This window comes from Triticum urartu, chromosome 7A (assembly GCF_056163025.1).
Source record: "Triticum urartu cultivar PI428250 chromosome 7A, HENAU_Tu73, whole genome shotgun sequence".
Lineage (NCBI taxonomy): Eukaryota > Viridiplantae > Streptophyta > Magnoliopsida > Poales > Poaceae > Triticum > Triticum urartu.
The window spans coordinates 430,107,809-430,125,119 of NC_141879.1; the positions used below are offsets into that span (position 1 = coordinate 430,107,809).

Sequence of the window (17,311 nt, forward strand, 5' to 3'; positions counted from 1 at the left end):
CTCGTCACATCCGCCATGCCCCCACCCGTCCGTGATAGGCGACACCGGAGGCGATCACTGCCGGAACTAGTGTTTGGTTTTTCACCGGAAGGCAGACGGAGGGAGGAGGCATTCTATCGGTCTTTAGATGGCAATGCGAACTATGAGGAGTTGTTGGAGCGCGACCGCCTGGCGGAGGAGCAGCGTATTGTCGATTTGCGCCGCCAGTGGGACATGGAGCGCAGCACACCGACGCTCTGAGTCGCGAGCAGAGCGCCCGCAACTGGGCCGACTACGTGGAGGCAGCGTCCGGCAAATAGCCTTGGAGGCTGTCGGGCACGCACGTGTTCGCGATGCCGATTTTTACTACCAGCTTGTCAAGTGGGTTTCCCTCTTATAAACCGAAGCTTCGGTGGACCACGCCGGCATGGAAAGGGCCAACGCGCGCGAGCAACGCGCCCTATCGCACCTCTGGCAAGTCCGAGGCAAGGCGGAGGACACCGGTGCCGGCGTTTAGCGTGTACCGCGAATGGCGGCCGTCATCGCCTAGTTAGCTAAGAGTAAGTTAGTACTTGTATGTTACTAGAGTATGAGTGGGAGTAGATAGTTAACTTGGCTATGATGGTTGTCAACGTGGAAGTTCAGTACTCTATATGTGGATCAGACCTGTTACTTTGCTCTGAATGTTGAACTTTCTGTTTGAACGTATGGAATGAGCTGTTATTTTTTATATAAATGGGTTGTATTTGTCCTCCACGGGATTAGAGGCTGACTTCTGGGCCTACCAAGTTGACACATACACAATCAGGAGATGATTGTACGTGGAGAGGATGACAGCAGGGACCCGCCAAGGTCATGGAAGTACGCAAGCAAGTGCCTCCTTATTTCAAGCCAATAAAAAATGGCTCCTCCTAATGGATTTCTGACATCTGGGTCCCATGCCATTGTCAATGTAGTCAATAAACGAGAGAATTGCACAATGAGCGGCTGACACCAGGGACCCAGCAGCTCGCCCAGTTATTTTTGTTTTGGGTTAATTTGATAAATGCCACTCCAAATCTGGTGTTTCCGAGAAATGCCACTGCAATTTCCAAACTTTGAAAATGCCATTTCATGCCATTTCCAGTGGCATTTTTCGAAGTCTAGAGTGGCATTTTTCAAAGTTTGCAAATTGCAGTGACGTTTTCCAAAGTTTGCAAAAATTGCAGTGGCATTTTTCAAATTTTGGAAATTGTAGTGGCATTTTTATGAATCGCCATAATTGGAGTGGCATTTATCTAATTTATTTTTGAGACGGAAGCAGGGTATCAACTGGGCTGTGCGGGGCACTCTGGCCTGTCCAGACATCCTTCTCTTTAATGTTTACCATAGACCAGCCCAGTAGTTTTTTTTCTTTCTAAAAATGGCTAGCCCAGTTTTTTTGTGATTTGCCAAGTAAGTCGCTTTGTCAGGCCTGTTGGGATGCAAATCTTTTAAGACGAGGATAGCTTCATTCGGCTGGCCGAGAAAATGGCCTATCAGTAATGAGAAATGGGTTGTACATTTTTAAAACACATCAAACCGGCAATTAGTTTCAAATTTCTTTTTTTCATTTTGAGATTTTAAATTGCATTGATTTTTATGCATGGTCAATTTGTTGGATTTTATATTGATATACATTTATTTTTAAAATTAGTTTGGATGTGACTCGAAATTTTGGGATTAAAAACAGTTCAGACCGCACCGAAATATGCAAAATTTCGTATAATTTTTTAACCTTTGCCACAATATGGGCTGTAATGCTAACAAAAAGAATATGGGCTCCAAAAAACCTTAAGAATTAAAAAATGGGCTGTAAATTATTAGAAATAATGGTAGATGGGTTGTATGCTGTTTTCCACAGATTTGAGGCTTTCGTAAAAAAAGGTGAGTGAAGTCTAATTTAAACCTTGACGTTGTAGAGGTTGTCCAAAACAAACCCTCACCTCAAAATCCCGGGAGTTTGTACCCTGTCCTTTCTGATCCTGGATTTTTTTAACCTTGATGCCTTTCAAAGGAAGGATTTGGTGACATGGCAGGGAAAGGCCTGGTTTGCTGACTAAATTGAGTTTGAGGACACGCATGCTTGAATTGTTTTTCATTTGCATGGATCGATGGATTTGTGTAAATGCCGATGGTGACCCAGGCCATTCGCTCGCTCGAGCACCGCCACTGTTTCCATCTCGAATCCAAGTGCAAGACAGCAGGTCATGTCGTCAAGAACCGCATGGTGGTGCGCTGACCTTAGCCTGGCTGGTTCATGTTGCGTCAGAGGGTTCCGGAGATGTGGTGCATTGAGCTGGTTGTTGGTAGGAGCAAGGTGCAATGGGAGCATGAGACGAGGAACAAGCAAGGGCCCGAGATCTTGCTCTCGTGCTCTGCCATCTTTGAACAGGGAAACGTTGTGCTGCACATGGTCGCCGGAGGCACCAGCCTCGACATCGTCGGCGCCGCCGTGCGACCATGATCACCGCTCGCGTGAAGATGTCTGCCACTCATGACGTTCGACGCCAACCACCTCTGCAGCACCATGACAGTTGTCTTCTCCATGTGCAGGCTACAATACACCGCATGATTTTCCAGCAGGATCCCACCCGGCGAGCTCGGCAGTCTCGTCGGCTCCGTGCATTGCTCGAGCTGTTGCGCGCCTGCAATCGCGTCGTGTCGTCACAACCTGCCTTCACTGGTGCATGGACGTCAGCTCCCCCATCCGTGAGCGCGCAAAGTGGCCACAACGCTGCATCGTCTTCTCCCGACGACGCCTTTGTGCGTGCGCTGAACAGGTAGGAACCCCGTGGACATCGACGCCGCTGGCTTCCATCTCTGCAAAAAGCGTCATGCCATGGTCGTTACTGGAGAGCGAACACACACTACCTTTTTTGTGTGCTTGAGTGTACTTTGTGGATAATATAGTCTTATACAGTATACGTATATGTTAATTCAACAAGACAACCTCTTGGTACAGCTGGTTACCAGTTGCCCGAACATACTTAGATGTCTGTATTGTGTCACTGTGCTATTTCTTTCTCTCACTGCCAAGTGGGCTCCACACAAATGTCTTGCCTACCTCATCCATCCCGGCCTTTCCCGGTGTCATGTTGAAATTTCCTGTCTGGATATAGCCTCAAGGTTTAAAGCAACCGGGATTGCAAAAAACAGGGTATGGACTTCAGGGATTTAAAGGTGGGGGTTCATTTTAGACTAGCTCTACAACGTCAAGGTTTAAATCAAACTTCACTCAAAAAAGGTTGACACACAAGCAGTAACTATTGGATGTTCATCCAATGCCTGTCGTGCTTTTTCAATCTCTGCTCCTCCTGCTCCAGCCGCTTAAACAAGCGCCGGCGGAACTGCCTGCTCCCTCCTCCCCGCGGCCGGCTGTGCTGCCGCGCAGGCCTCACCGCCCCATCGTACTCCCATCGCTGGCCTAGCCATCCCTCTACTCATCCACACCCGCTGTTATTCTCCGGCGACGACAGAGGAACCAGTAAACCCTCATACAGTCGTACTCCCCTCCGCGTGGGAAACAATTGTCGAGTCTTCCCTAGCTCTGTGTCGTTCCCTTCCTAGGCCTCGTCGTGGTCCACCGCCCTGGTGCTCTCAGCGCGGTCTGGTCAACATGGTCAACGACCGACATGCATCTGAAGTGGACTGTACGTGGAGAGGCTGACAGCTGGGTCCACGGCCGCACGCAAGGAAATGCCTCCTTATTATGCGCAAAATAATGATTCCTCCACCTGACATCTGGGACCCACCGAAAGGGCCTCTGTATTTCGCAAAAAAAAACGTTACCGCCATTGACAGCTCGGACCCACTAGCTATATCTTCACACGCAAGGAACTGCCTCCTTATTATGCACAAAAAATGAATACTCCCCCTGCTAGCTGGGACCCAGTATAGTGGGAGGCTGACTTGTGGGCCTACTAAGTTGACGGGGACAGAGGGCTTTGTCAACTTAGTCAATATGCACGATTCTACCTCCAGTGACCGTACGATGTCCATCCAACGGTCATAGTGCTTCTTGAACCTCTAGTCTTCTTGCTCCAGCCGCCCAAACCAGCGCCGGTCGTGCCTCGTGCTCCTGCCTCCCGTGGCCGGCTGCGATGCCGCGGAGGCCTCACCGCCCCTACTACTCCCACTGCTGGCCCGCCCATCCCTCTACTCACCCACACCCCCTGTTATTCTGCGGCAATGGCAGCCTCACACCGCAGCGAACCAGTGAACCCTCATACTCCTCTACGCGTGGGCATCCACTGCTGCGTCTTCCCTGACTCTGCGTCGTCCCCTTCCTAGGCCTCGCCGTCGTCCACCGCCCTGGTGCACTCGGTGCGCGCGTGGTCAACGTGGTCAAGGAACGACTTCCATCGGAAGAGTACTGTATGTGGAGAGGTTGACAGCTAGGTCCATGGCGGCCGCAAGGAAGTGCCTCCTTATTACGCACAAAATAATTATTCATCCACCTGACGGCAAGGACCCACCGGACGGGCCATCATATTTCATGAAAAAAAATGTTTCCCCCTGACTGCTGGGACCCAACAGCTACATCTTCGCACGCAAGGAAGTGCCTCCTTATTACGCACAAAAAACTGAATACCCCCCTATTAGTTGTGACCCAGTATGTGGCAGGCTGACTTGTGGGCCTACTAAGTTGACGGGGACGGAGGGCTTTGTCAACTTAGTCAATATGCATGATTCTAGCTCCAGTGACCATACGATGTCCATCCAACGGCCGTAGTGCTTCTTCAACCTCTGGTCTTCTTGCTCCTGCCGCCCAAACCAGCGTCGGTCGTGCCTCGTGCTTCTGCCTCCCGTGGCCGGTTGTGATGTGACGGAGGCCTCACCGCCCCCTACTACTCCCACCGCTGGCCAGGCCATCCCTCTACTCACCCACAACCCCTGTTATTCTGCGGCGATGACAGCCTCACATCGTAGCGAACCAGTGAACCCTCATACTCCTCTACGCGTGGGCATCCACTACCGCGTCTTCACCGGCTCCGCGTCGTCCCCTTCCTAGGACTCGCAATCGTCCACCGCCCTGGTGCTCTCGGCACGGTGTGTTCAACGTGGTCAAGGAACGGCTTCCATCGGACATGGACTGTACGTGGAGAGGCTGACAACTGGGTCCACGGCCGCAGCAAGGAAGTCCCTCCTTATTACGTGGAAAATAATGATTCCTCCACTTGAAAGCAGGGACCCACCGAACGGGCAACCGTATTTCGCGAACAAAAAATGTTCCCCCTGACTACTGGGACCTACCAGCGACATCTTCGCACCCAAGGAAGTGCGTCCGGGTAAAAAAAACGATTCGCCCCCTGACTGCTGGGACCCACCAGCTACATCTTCACACGCAAGGAAGTGCGTGACAGTCGGGACCCACCTGGTAGAAGCATACGTAGCGTTTTCATTTTGGTCGCGAACGTGTACGTACATACTGGTCCATGTAGAGGCGCGCACGTGTCGTAGTAGAGGCGTGCACGTAGCATGTACACGTACGTATAGCAGCCAATGTGCAAGAAAGAAAATATGGCCACGTACGTACATACGGGCAGGGTCTCGGACGCCTACTCGCGCATACATACGGCCAGGGCTTGTGTACATGGCTGGGTCGGAATGGAGAGACAACGTCACCGCCGTGTTCGTGGGGAGCCAACCGGCTGGGTCAGAACAGAATGCGTCGCCGTGTTCATTGGGAGGGCTTGGACGGAACAGTTGATGGAAACGAGGCTTGGCGTACCGCAGAACGGAGGAAACGGCCTTGTGTTCGACCGGCCACGGTCGAAACGGGATCATGTTCATCGGGAGGGGCCTGGCGTACCACAAAACGAAGGAAACGGACCTCCTACGGTCGAAACGGGGGTCCTGTTCATCAGGAGGGGTGCGGCGTACCACAAAACGAAGGAAGCGGACTTGTGCTGGAGCGCTACGGTCGAAACGGGGGCCCTGTTCATCGGGAGGGGTGTGGCATACCGCAAAACAGGACTCCACGGGATACTGTTCATCTCCACCGTCGACCCCCTCCAGCCTCCACCTGCGACTGTTCATCCACGGGCTCCTGTTCATCCAGCCTCCACCGCGCGCTACTCCACCGGCTACTGTTCAACCAACCCTCTCCACGGGCTCCTGTTCAACCACCCCTCCACGGGCTACTATTCATCCAGCCCTCCACCGTCTACTGTTCATCCAGCCCTCCACGGGGTGGTCCTATTCATCCAGCCCTCCACGGGGTCCTGTTCATCCAGCCCCAACCGGCTCGATCGACCGGGGTCCTGTTCATCCAGAGGCAACATCACGGGGTCCTGTTCATCCACCCCCACCGGGAACTGTTCATCCAAACCCCCCAGCAACGCTCACTATTCATCCAGAGGTAGCATCGATCGGCTTCAGTTAGCAGCAGTAGCGAAGGAATCGCTCGATCGGGTTCAGTTAACAGCAATCGATTGATCGCTCGGGTTCAGTAATGCGTAGCCTACAGTGCAATCGATCGGGTTCTGTAGGCGAACGCCTCACTCGGGTTCTGTTAGAGCCCAACGCCTCGCACCCAAGCGCGTGCATGTACGAGAGAAACACGCATCGCTCGGCCCCGACCATCCACCGTAACCGGGAACACCCCGATATTTTCCTCACCCTCGCTTCTACCACGGTTTTTTTCGTCATGGACGGCCCAAAGAATGTCTTGCAGCTGCGTCTCCGGCCCGCCCAGGACGAAAAGCCCATTTTCTATCATGATTTTTTGTCATGGACATAGGAGCCCACCACATCTATGATGATACCGGGTTTTTTCACAATTATCGTCATAGAAGTGTCATAAGTATGACAGAAAAAAAATTCCGTTCGGCCCAAAATGTCATAGATGTGTCTTTTTTTGTAGTGTCTATGGCGTTTAAAAGTGTGTAGTTCAACTCGGTTAGTGTACGGTGTCTATCTTAGGTGGGTACCTCCTTTCCTGCAGTGTTCGTGGCCATGCTCTCTACTGTTTGGCATCTTTTTCCTTTCATCGTGCTACCGCAAGACACATTGTTTTCTCTGTTCATTTTTGTTGTCGATTTGGCAGCGAGTTTTAAATGGCGGCCATGTTTTAGGCCGTGGCACGTTTCTTATTGTTGCAGCAGTCCGATGGGGGTTTATATAGGTGCTAGCCATAATGGTAATGGCCTTTAGTTTCGGGATTGCATTCACTTTAATGGTATGAACCGATGCGGTGATGGGTTTAGTCCTTGCGGTTGCTCTAATGCGTTGGTTGCCAGTTTGTTGGTTCATCGTATCGTGATGGCTGCCCATGGTGAATCGGATTGACCGAGCATGGACGTTCAAGTATCTCGTCAGTTCAAAACAATTCAGCCATGTTAGTTTGTCCTCAACATTGGCTACTGTTTGTTCCCGTTTACGTTTGGTGTGGGGGCGTTAAAGGGATGGCGAAAGTTGGTCCATGTCGGCTTGTGTAGGGGTGATGTTCGCAACTATTGATGGGGACATTGTTGTTGTTTGGCTTGGCTGCGTTAGGGCCTACCACATTTAGTATGGTGGTGTCAGTGTTGTCCTATTGCATCACGTCCCATCGTTGTGTCTGAGTAGAGGCGTTGCAGTCTTTGGGTATGTCCACCGTGTAGGCGCTCATTAGGTTGGTTTGTAGCCGGTGCATCCAAGGAGAAAGTCACGTTGCTCGGGCTAGCCGGCTGGTGCAAACGCGACGTGGAGAGCCATGGAGATCGTTATCCATCTCATTGTAAGGTAGGGGGCACGACATCGGGTGGCCAACCCAGTGCACATGCATGGTCTTGATGACCACATGGGGACGTGGGAATCACGTGTCAGGACACATGGATCTGGATGTACCCGTCACTCAGAGACCATGCAGCGGTTGATACATCTCCAACATGTCTATAATTTTTTATTGTTTCATGCTATTATATTATCACTTCTATATACTTTATATGTCATTTTATATCATTTTGATGGACTAACCTATTAACTTAGTGCCTAGTGCTAGTTCCTATTTTTTGCATGTTTTTTTGTTTTACAGAAAAACCATACCTACCGAATTCCAAACATGACGAAACTTTACAGTCGTTTTTTTCGAACATAAGAGACCCCATAAGCTTCGGAGAGAGACCATAAGACACATAAGGGACCCACAAGCCCTGGGGGTAGGCGCACCGAGTGAGCTTATGGGCACCTTGATGCTCTGTTTCCCCTAATCTCTGGCATATATATTCCCTAATATTCCAAAACCCTCAGAGGGAGACCCGAAACAATTATTCTGCCACTACAAGCCTCTGTTCCACCACGGTCCCATATGGAGCCATTTGCCGGTACTCTATCAGAGGGGGAAACCATTGGGTAGTCCATCTTCCTCGACCTTGTTGCCTCCATGATGATGTGTGAGTAGTTCCTACAAGATCTGACAATGAGTACTAGTGGTACGAACAAAGGGCGGAGCCTAGCTACGACGCAGGTGTATCACTCTGATTTAGCGAGTTCAGACCCCTCTCGGAGAGGTAACAACCCTACGTCTCGTGCCCGGAGGCTTGTGTTTTCTCTTGGGGTGTATGATTACAATGGGTGCTAAACCCTTGCCATGGAGCTGAAGAGGGTTATATAGAGTACGCCTCGGCTCATTAATGCCACGTTACAAGGGAGAGGAATGAGCATAACTACGACAATTACTAGTAATGGCAATCATAACTACACTTGATGTCCAATGTAAAGACCCTCGACCGTTGTGGTTCCCACGTCGCCTCTACGCCTCCTCTGTTCGAGTGCTGCTGGAGTGGCCGACTGGAGGGAAGACGTCCGAGTGTCGTTGGTGTATCCAAGTGGATTCCCAAGGAAGCGCATCTGAATGCGCTTGCGGTCTAGGGACCTCGCAATGATGGTGTGGGGCCCTAGGTGGGCCTTAGATGTCAGGCCCATGAGCCTACCAGTAGTAGGTGACCCCATCAGGACCTACGGGTCCATAGCAGTAGCTAGATGGCTTTCTCTTTCTTTTATCTTTAATACAATGATCTCCTCTGAGATCAATCCGGTGTAATCTTCTGCGATGTGTTTGTTGGGATTCGATGAATTGTGGGTTTATGATCAAATTATTCATTGATATATTTTGAGTTCTTGAGTCGTCGTCATTGTGTAATTTTATAGCTTTGTATTTATCTCCAAACTATCGGTCTACTTTGGCCAAGTTTGATTGATTTATCTTCAGTAGGAGAGGTGCTCTGTAGTAGGTTCCATCTTGCGGTGATCCTGTCCAGTGACGGAAAGAATAAGGGCACATATTTGTATGTTTGCTACTAAGGATAAAATGACGGGGTTTGATCATATTGATTGATCTTATTTTGTCTACACTATGTCATCTTGCTTAATGCGTTTACTCTGTTTGTATGAACTTAATACTTTGAGATGCATGCTAGATAGCGGTCTTGAGTTGGAGTAATGTAGTAGACATTAGTAAGTTGAATGGTCTACTTGTTACGGACCTAATGCCTATATAATTATTATGCCTTGGATGCTCTTGCGTTAAGAAATATGGTCGTTGCCATGAGAGTGCCAACCCAACGCACTTATGAAAGATTGTCTTTTCACCGAAATTGGGGTATCTTGTAGATGCCCCCTATCTTCAGTAAGCACCTCATCCCTGTCTAACGGAGTTCACCCTCACGACGAACAATGGCTGCACCTGGAAGGTCACCGCCCGGATGATCAGCAGCAGGCTCACCTTAATAAGGGTTTGGTCGGCTTCTATGTAGCTAATGACGTCAGGATCGGGTGCCTTTTCACCTTCAAGTTGGTGAGTCCTGCAAACTTGAAGGTGATCGTCTTCATCAATGAGGACGGTGAGGTGGTGGCCAAGTGCGAGCCGCACCACAAAGCATTTGACATGGATGTTGAGGGTGCTTAGGGTGTTATCTATACTATCATATCTCTGGTTTGTTAGTCATGTTTGAAGACTTTGTGGTACTATTACGTTAGTACTTTTATGAACATGATTATTAGTACTGTATGGCAAAGTATGGTTATGGTTTATCATGTGCTAATGGTTTATGTTGTGACTATTATGTTGTTGTGTGTGTGATGGTAAACCCACCAAAAAGTTACCATAACACTTGTGTTGTATGTAACCAAGCAAACATATAGGCAACCAAACACACTAAAGGGAATGGATGCAAACAAACTACTCCCTCCGTTCCTAAATACTTGTCTTTCTAGGCATTTCAACAAGTGACTACATACGGAGCAAAATGAGTGAATCTACACTCTAAAATATGTCTACATACATCCGTATGTAGTAGTCATTTGAAATGTCTAGAAAGACAAATATTTAAGAACGGAGGGAGTACATGCAAAGCATGGTTTGAGTCGGGCCAGAGATGCCAAAGAGGCCCCAAATGCTTCACTAGGGCCCAGCCCAGCCCATCACAGCATAAAGAGCCTCTAAGGGCCGGCTGCCATTTCGTCCCCCCGAGGAAGGAAGTGCGGTGCGGATGGCGGATGGCGGAGGCGGAGGCGGACGTGCCCGCGGCCTCGCTCTTCGGTGCGGACCGCCGCCTCTGCTCAGCCGACATGCTCTCGCCGCCCGAGGTCTGTCATACGTCACTCCACTCTTGCCCCAACTTCCCTCGTCCGCCCCTGCCTCTGATCGAATCGACATGCTTTGCTTCTCTCCATAGGTTCGGGCAAGGATCGAGGTGGCGGTGCTCAATTTCCTCGCCGCGCTCTCGTCTCCCTCTTCTCCGGCGATCTCTGTCCTCCCCCTGGTACGCCGGTCCACAAACCCCATACCCTCCATCTTATCTCATCTCACCTCATAAATGCAGTCATGGCTGTTTCATCCATGTGATGAATGCATTGTGCTTGTCTGATTAAGTGTTGTGGGCACAACAGATTTCCCGCAAGTCCACCAATTGCAGCCTGCGCAGCGGCTTGCTGAGCGATGTTTCATCGGTTTATCTGTCCTACGCCTTTTGCAAGAGGTCACTAATGAGAGAAAATGATGCCAAGGCATTCGTCAGAGGTTGTTGTTGTTGATTTCTGCAGTATGTCAGGAATGCATTCTTCATGATTGGACGCATCTTTTTAGTCATCTATAAAATGGTTGTGTAATTTTAATAGTATGGAAAGTCATGGAGATGTGCTACAAGATCTTGGGCGAAGGGAAGCTTGTCACCCAGCGGGAGTTGTTCTACAAACTACTATCGGACTCACCCAAGTACTTCAGCTGTCAGCGTCATGTCAATCAAACTATCCAAGGTCTTCAAAATCCAAACACTGCATTTTGTTCCTTTTTCGTCATCATGTGACATATCCATAGTCGCTTACTCAGATTTTGCACTTTGGTCTTGTGTAGATGTTGTTTCATTGCTCCGTTGCACAAGGCAGAGTTTAGGAATCATGGCATCAAGTAGAGGGGCTCTGATTGGACGACTTGTGTTGCATGTGTGTGTATGCTGAAAACTGGTTTGTCTGATACAAATATGTGCTGCTGTTAAGGGGATCAATAAAACTCTTGTTTGCCTCCTCATGAAACTGCAACAGCCTCAACCTTGTCTTCGTCTTAGGAACCGGAGGAAGAACACATTGATTGTTCCATTCTTGGACCTTCTGGGCATGCCATTACTGGGGATCTGAACCAATTGAGCAGATTAAATTTGTCTTCAGATGCCCGTTATCTCATTCTAGTGGAGAAGGTACTGTTTTTGCCCTTTACAATGCATTGCTGTATTCCACTTGATTTAATTCCAGCTGACAGCCCTCCTATTTGAACAAGGATGCCATATTTCAGAGGCTGGCTGAAGACCGCTTATATAATCAGATTCCATGTATCCTCATCACTGCAAAAGGATATCCTGATATCGCCACAAGGTTCTGTACCTCTAATACACTCCTTTATGTTGTTGACTATACTAGTTACTCGTACTGATCTAACTTATCTTTAAATATTCTGAAACAGGTTTATCTTGCATCGACTGAGCCAGACTTTTCCAAATATGCCAATATTTGCATTAGTGGACTGGTTAAGCCCTTTCTAATGCTTTCTTTTGTGAACGGAAGCACTTTCTAATGTTAATATGTACTCCCTCCATTCCGAATTACTTGTCGCAAAAATGGATGTATCTAGAACTAAAAATACGTCTAGATATATCCATTTCTGCGACAAGTAATTCGGGACGGAGGGAGCATAATATTCTGGTTGTTTGTTTTCTGGATAAAGTTAGATTTCTTCTCAATTCAGGAACCCTGCGGGGCTCTCTATACTGTGTACTTACAAATATGGAAGCATATCAATGGGCTTGGAATCATACAGATACGGTATTCCTTTGGATGATCAAAGCTTGATCAAACCCATATTTTCAAAACAACTTTAATGATATTCTTCTTCCAGCTTGCAATGTAAAATGGCTTGGACTAAGAGGAGATGATCTGCAACTTATCCCTCAGAGTGCATTCCAGGAGTTGAAACCTCGTGATTTGCAGATCGCCAAAAGCTTGCTGTCATCTAAGTTTCTGCAGGTGTGTCTGCTATTTCTCAATTTTCAGAGTCTGTGGTGTGTTAAAAATATAGAAGTCCAATTTTAATACAACAAAAAGGTATACACAGCAATTCTTTACGTAGCCTTCAGAGTATTCATGTGGCAACAGATAACATTTTCATCATTTATATTTGAAGCCACCTGATACCTTGTTGGCTCTACTAAGACTGCCGTGGTTGAGAGATGCATGACTAACGATATGTTTTGGTAAATTTGATCATGACATTGGCTCACAAAATCAAGAGCTCTGAAATGCACTGAGCATCTTCCCTGGGTATATTCCACGGCTGAGTATGGGTCATATATGGCAGTGTTAAGCATGTACTCCATATGGACACGAGTATCACTGTACGAGGTAGCAGTGCAGCACCAGACTTCTCGGTCAAGTTTCACTTGTTACGAGAAGTTTTAATTCCTTTAAATATGCCCCCATATGCAATCAACTGATCACCCTGAACTCAAAACCAGTACGCTTATTGCAAGTCTTCCGAAACTATTCATGTGCGTTATGGACCATCTGGCAATGTTAAGAGTCAATTACTGATTAACTTTGTACTAAACCAGGGTCAATTAATATGGATCGGAGGGAGTAGTTTCTTCTCTGAATTCCAGTACAGCGCCAAGGAGACCGCCTAATGCATTGCCCCTCCAACTTCAATACCGGGAAGTTATAAGCTGGTGTTGTGCCTGCAGGACACGCACAGGGCAGAGTTGACGCGGATGGTCAAGACGGGCACGCGTGCTGAGATCGAAGCTCTCTACTGCCATGGATTTGATTTCCTGGGGAAGTTCATCGCCAGGAAGATTGTGCAGGGTGACTACATTTGACAGAGTGCAGCGTTGCTTGCTTGTCTCGTTTCTTGTTCTCTTCTGCACGGCTCATGATGACCAGGCTACTGGTACGGCAGTGTAAGTGTCTCCGTTAATTGGAGAGCGAGATCGTGCACGGCTCGTGATGGCTGGTGAGGTCTGAACTTTGAAAAACATCCATAGAGCAAAGCGGATAGTGTAAGTTGTTCCTCCGAGAGTGGAACGATAGCAATTAGCAAGTGAGCAGGCGGTCAGGGTAATTCAGTTTCTGGTGTATGCGTATGCCTTCTGCGCTCCCTGGCAGCACTCTCCCCATAAAATTAGCCATCCAAACCTTGCAGACATTGATCATTCTTTACTTCCTTACTTTTTTAAGAGAAGGCCACCACGGCGATCAGTATTCATCAGAAAATTATGATAGGCTATCAACATGACACTGGCATGGCACCTGCCTTTTCCGTCAGAAAAATCACAGGGGGAATAAAAAAGTGTACAGAAGTTATTTAGCGAGTAGATAGCATAAAACTACCATAGTTTGGGTAGGATTCCGAAAAACTGACACTTTTTTAATTCTCCTAAAACCTACCTTTTTTTGGTTCGTTGTTTAAAAAACCAAGTTGTTGAATCCTTACGTTGTAATGGTGGTTCTGACACGCCTGGCCCACCTGTCAGGGCCATGTCAGCTAGGGACAGACGGCGTGGCCACTCACGGCCGTTAGGGCTGGCCGTTCTGATCGGGTCAAAAGGACCCGAGCCGGCTCACTATCACTAGTGCAGAACCGGGCTATAGCACCTGTTCGTAAAGGCCTTTAGTGCCCTTTAATACCGGTTTTGCACGAACCGCCGCTAAAGAGCCACAACATGGCACGAGCCAGCGCCGGGACGGGGAGACCTTTAGTACCGGTTGGTAACATCAACCGGTATTAAAATGTTTGGAGGGTTTTGATTTTATGATTTTTTTTTATTTTGTGTTTTCCATTTAATTCTTTTTCGTTTGCTGGTATTTTACGATACTACATATTGTACACGTTATGCATATATAAAAATAAAGTTTCTCGTAGAACAGTCATATATATATATATATATATATATATATAGTGATGCTATTCATCATCCAGGGTGTACAATAAGTTATTTTTCATCCTAGGTAATTTTACGATCACTTCATAATTAAATTACATTTGGAATTCAAATAGTTACATTCCTATTGATTCACTATGTAAAATTTGACATAAGAAAATAAAAATATAGGTCATAAGACGATTTTTTTTACAGTTTATGTGTATTTTAGATTATGTTTTTACGTTTGTAATTTTACATAAAATAAAATATTTTTTATGGCGATTATATATTTTCTTACGGTCCTTTTTGCGTCGGGAATAAGAAAAAACTTACGGAACGTAAAATTACGGTGTATTGATGGTAAAATAGAGGGGGTGAAGAATAATTATTCCTCACCTAGGATGACAAATAGCGCGACTTTATATATATATATATATATATATATATATATATATATATATATATATATATATATATATATATGCTAAAGCAAGCCTGAGCGTACTACACCTTATTCTACACGCCGCAAACCAGTCGAACCACCTGTGCGAGCGCCCCTCACCCTGGGAGTTTGATCGTAAACAACCTACCATAATTACTAACAACCGACGCGCTTCTCTGGATTAGGCTTCACAAGGCAAGTTTTTATGATAGTAAAACACTGCCATATTATGGTAGCACATACGAATGCAGCTATAAGGTTTGTTTTTCTAGTAATGTCTGAACGTGATCCATACAAATTTGATGGTAATAATTAGTGATCTCATAGTAACGGGTCTAGGTGTCGTTACTAGAGATTCCACGTTACTAGTTATTTCTTGGATTTAATGTCGATTTTGTTTCCAGACTAGTCTCATAATGGAATTAGCAATTTTACTATGAATTACTCATATCCAAACTAGAATCAACATTCTATGATATATTTTTATCCAGGCATTACTATGTGTCTATCATATTTTACGAGCACACAAGAGAAAGATTGATGTGTGTGGCAGGTGGTAATTGATTTAATCCCATTACTGTGCTTGTTAACAATTTTATCAGGTTTAGCATGTGTGTGGCAGATGGTAATCAATTTAAATCCATTACTGCATTTGCCAACTATTTACCATGTTTGAAGAATGGTATTTTGCATGGCAGAGAGTTGTGTATAAGGGCATGTACAATGGTGTTATCTTAGGAATGCCACGTAGGATAAATGATGAGATGGAGGAGAGAGAACTCATAAGAGAAGGCTATTCAAGAGATGATAAGACAAAACTTATAGAACGTAAAATATTTTTTACGGTGATTATATATTTTCTTACGGTCTTTTTTTACGTCGGAAATAAGACAAAACTTACAGAACGTAAAATTACGATGCATTGATGGTAAAATAGAGAGGGGTGAAGAATAACTATTCCTCAACCAGGGTGATACATATACTAGCACAAATGCCCGTGCGTTGTAACGGGAGACATTGTTAACCGTCCATGCGTCCATTTATTTCCGTTTGTCTTGCCTTACTGTCCTCCTTCTCTACCTCGAAATCCCTATTAACATTAATTCATATTTAAACTTTCCCACTTCAAAAATATGATGATCAGAATATAAAGAGTTTACAATGCCTGGAGCTCTTTTGTTGACACGTTGCAACCAGCAGTAGGAGCACACACCCCACACCAACATGGCCACTTCTCTGGACATCATCGTCGGGCCTCGTTGGGGATCAGGATTAGGGCACGCAAAGCGGCGGTAGAGATGGTAAAACGGACCCCTCCCCTCAGCTGGCGTGCGGGACAAAACAAGACACGAGCAAGATGCACTGTTGTCACATTCTCTCTACTCTTCATCCCTCCTTGTTTCACCAACAACGTCAATGACATCCAAAGTTGAGGATATGTTAATTGTTAGCAAGTCACGTGGGCTCCAAATATCTTCTCCCTTTAGAAATATTTATTTCTAATATTTCATTCATTTTTAATTATTGTATATGATGATGTAGTAGGCATGAACATTAGACTATGACAGTAATGCGGACTAAACTGTGGTTGGATGGTTAGATGGACAGTGGTATCTTGAGCCCATCAGGTTCAAGTTCTGGGCTCACATTATTCCTGAATTTATTCTAGGATTTTCGGTGATGCGTTTCAGTGGGGGAAGACGTTCCCGTCGACGACGAGCCACCTAAATCTCAAGATAATATGTCGGCTCAGTCTTTCGGAGGTGCTCATATGAATAGGATGAGTGTGTGTGCGTTCATAGCAATAATTGGATGCGTGTATATATGGGCGCTTGCGTCTGTACTGCATTAAAAAAAGCTATGACAGTAACAATAAATAACAACAAGTAATTATATCGGTGCTCATTTAGAAAAAAATGCAATGGATGCTTGGCTGCTAGCACGCATAGCAACATCCAGCAGCTTCTCGTCACTCATCAGTGCAGCCATTAAAAAAAGCAATCCACATTCCATACCAAGAATCCCCACCGAGAGCTTTCCATTGTGCGGACGTTATCCACGTTGCCATTCCTCCCAGCGGCGCTGCTATCCTTCCTCTTATCCATCCATCCGGCCATCCATGAGCTCCTCCCATGGAGCTGCACGAGCGCCCGAGCCTCCCCGAGCCACGTGCGCCGGCGAGCACCAGCAGCAAGCCGGGCCGCCCCCTGCCTCTGCTCCCTTCTCCTTCTTCTTCCTCCTTCCTCTTTCTTCTCTATCTCTCTTAACTCCCTCTCTCTTCTCGTTGCTACAGGACCACAAGCTGCCATGGATGTTGCATCGAGCTCAAGTCCAACAGTCCAACCCTGGGAGTCGCGCCCTCCTCAACCCTGTCCAGATCCAGGCCATCCCTGTCGGATCCGTGTCGCCCCGCCACAAGTCCCTGGAGAATTGCCGCCGAACTTTCTTCCAGCGCGAGGGAGCAGCGCTCGAGCGCAAC

General features: G+C 47.0%; 1 protein-coding gene across 3 annotated transcripts; it reads left to right on the forward strand.

Annotated features, from left to right (window-relative positions):
• Positions 1-10,417: 10,417 nt before the first annotated feature.
• On the forward strand, positions 10,418-13,922 carry SPO11-2 (sporulation 11-2). Of its 3 annotated transcripts, none has more exons than XM_048686001.2 (11): positions 10,418-10,569; positions 10,659-10,745; positions 10,873-11,002; positions 11,101-11,238; positions 11,336-11,424; positions 11,547-11,675; positions 11,756-11,850; positions 11,939-12,001; positions 12,221-12,297; positions 12,371-12,498; positions 13,083-13,922. In XM_048686001.2, the coding sequence occupies exons 1-11, from the start codon at positions 10,480-10,482 to the stop codon at positions 13,152-13,154; spliced, it is 1,098 nt and encodes a 365-aa protein (XP_048541958.1). In that variant the 5' UTR covers positions 10,418-10,479; the 3' UTR covers positions 13,155-13,922. The 3 variants fall into 3 exon arrangements, with proteins under 3 accessions (XP_048541958.1, XP_048541956.1, XP_048541957.1); XM_048685999.2 differs by having other exon boundaries at positions 13,212-13,922; XM_048686000.2 differs by having other exon boundaries at positions 11,771-11,850; positions 13,212-13,922.
• Positions 13,923-17,311: the final 3,389 nt, after the last annotated feature.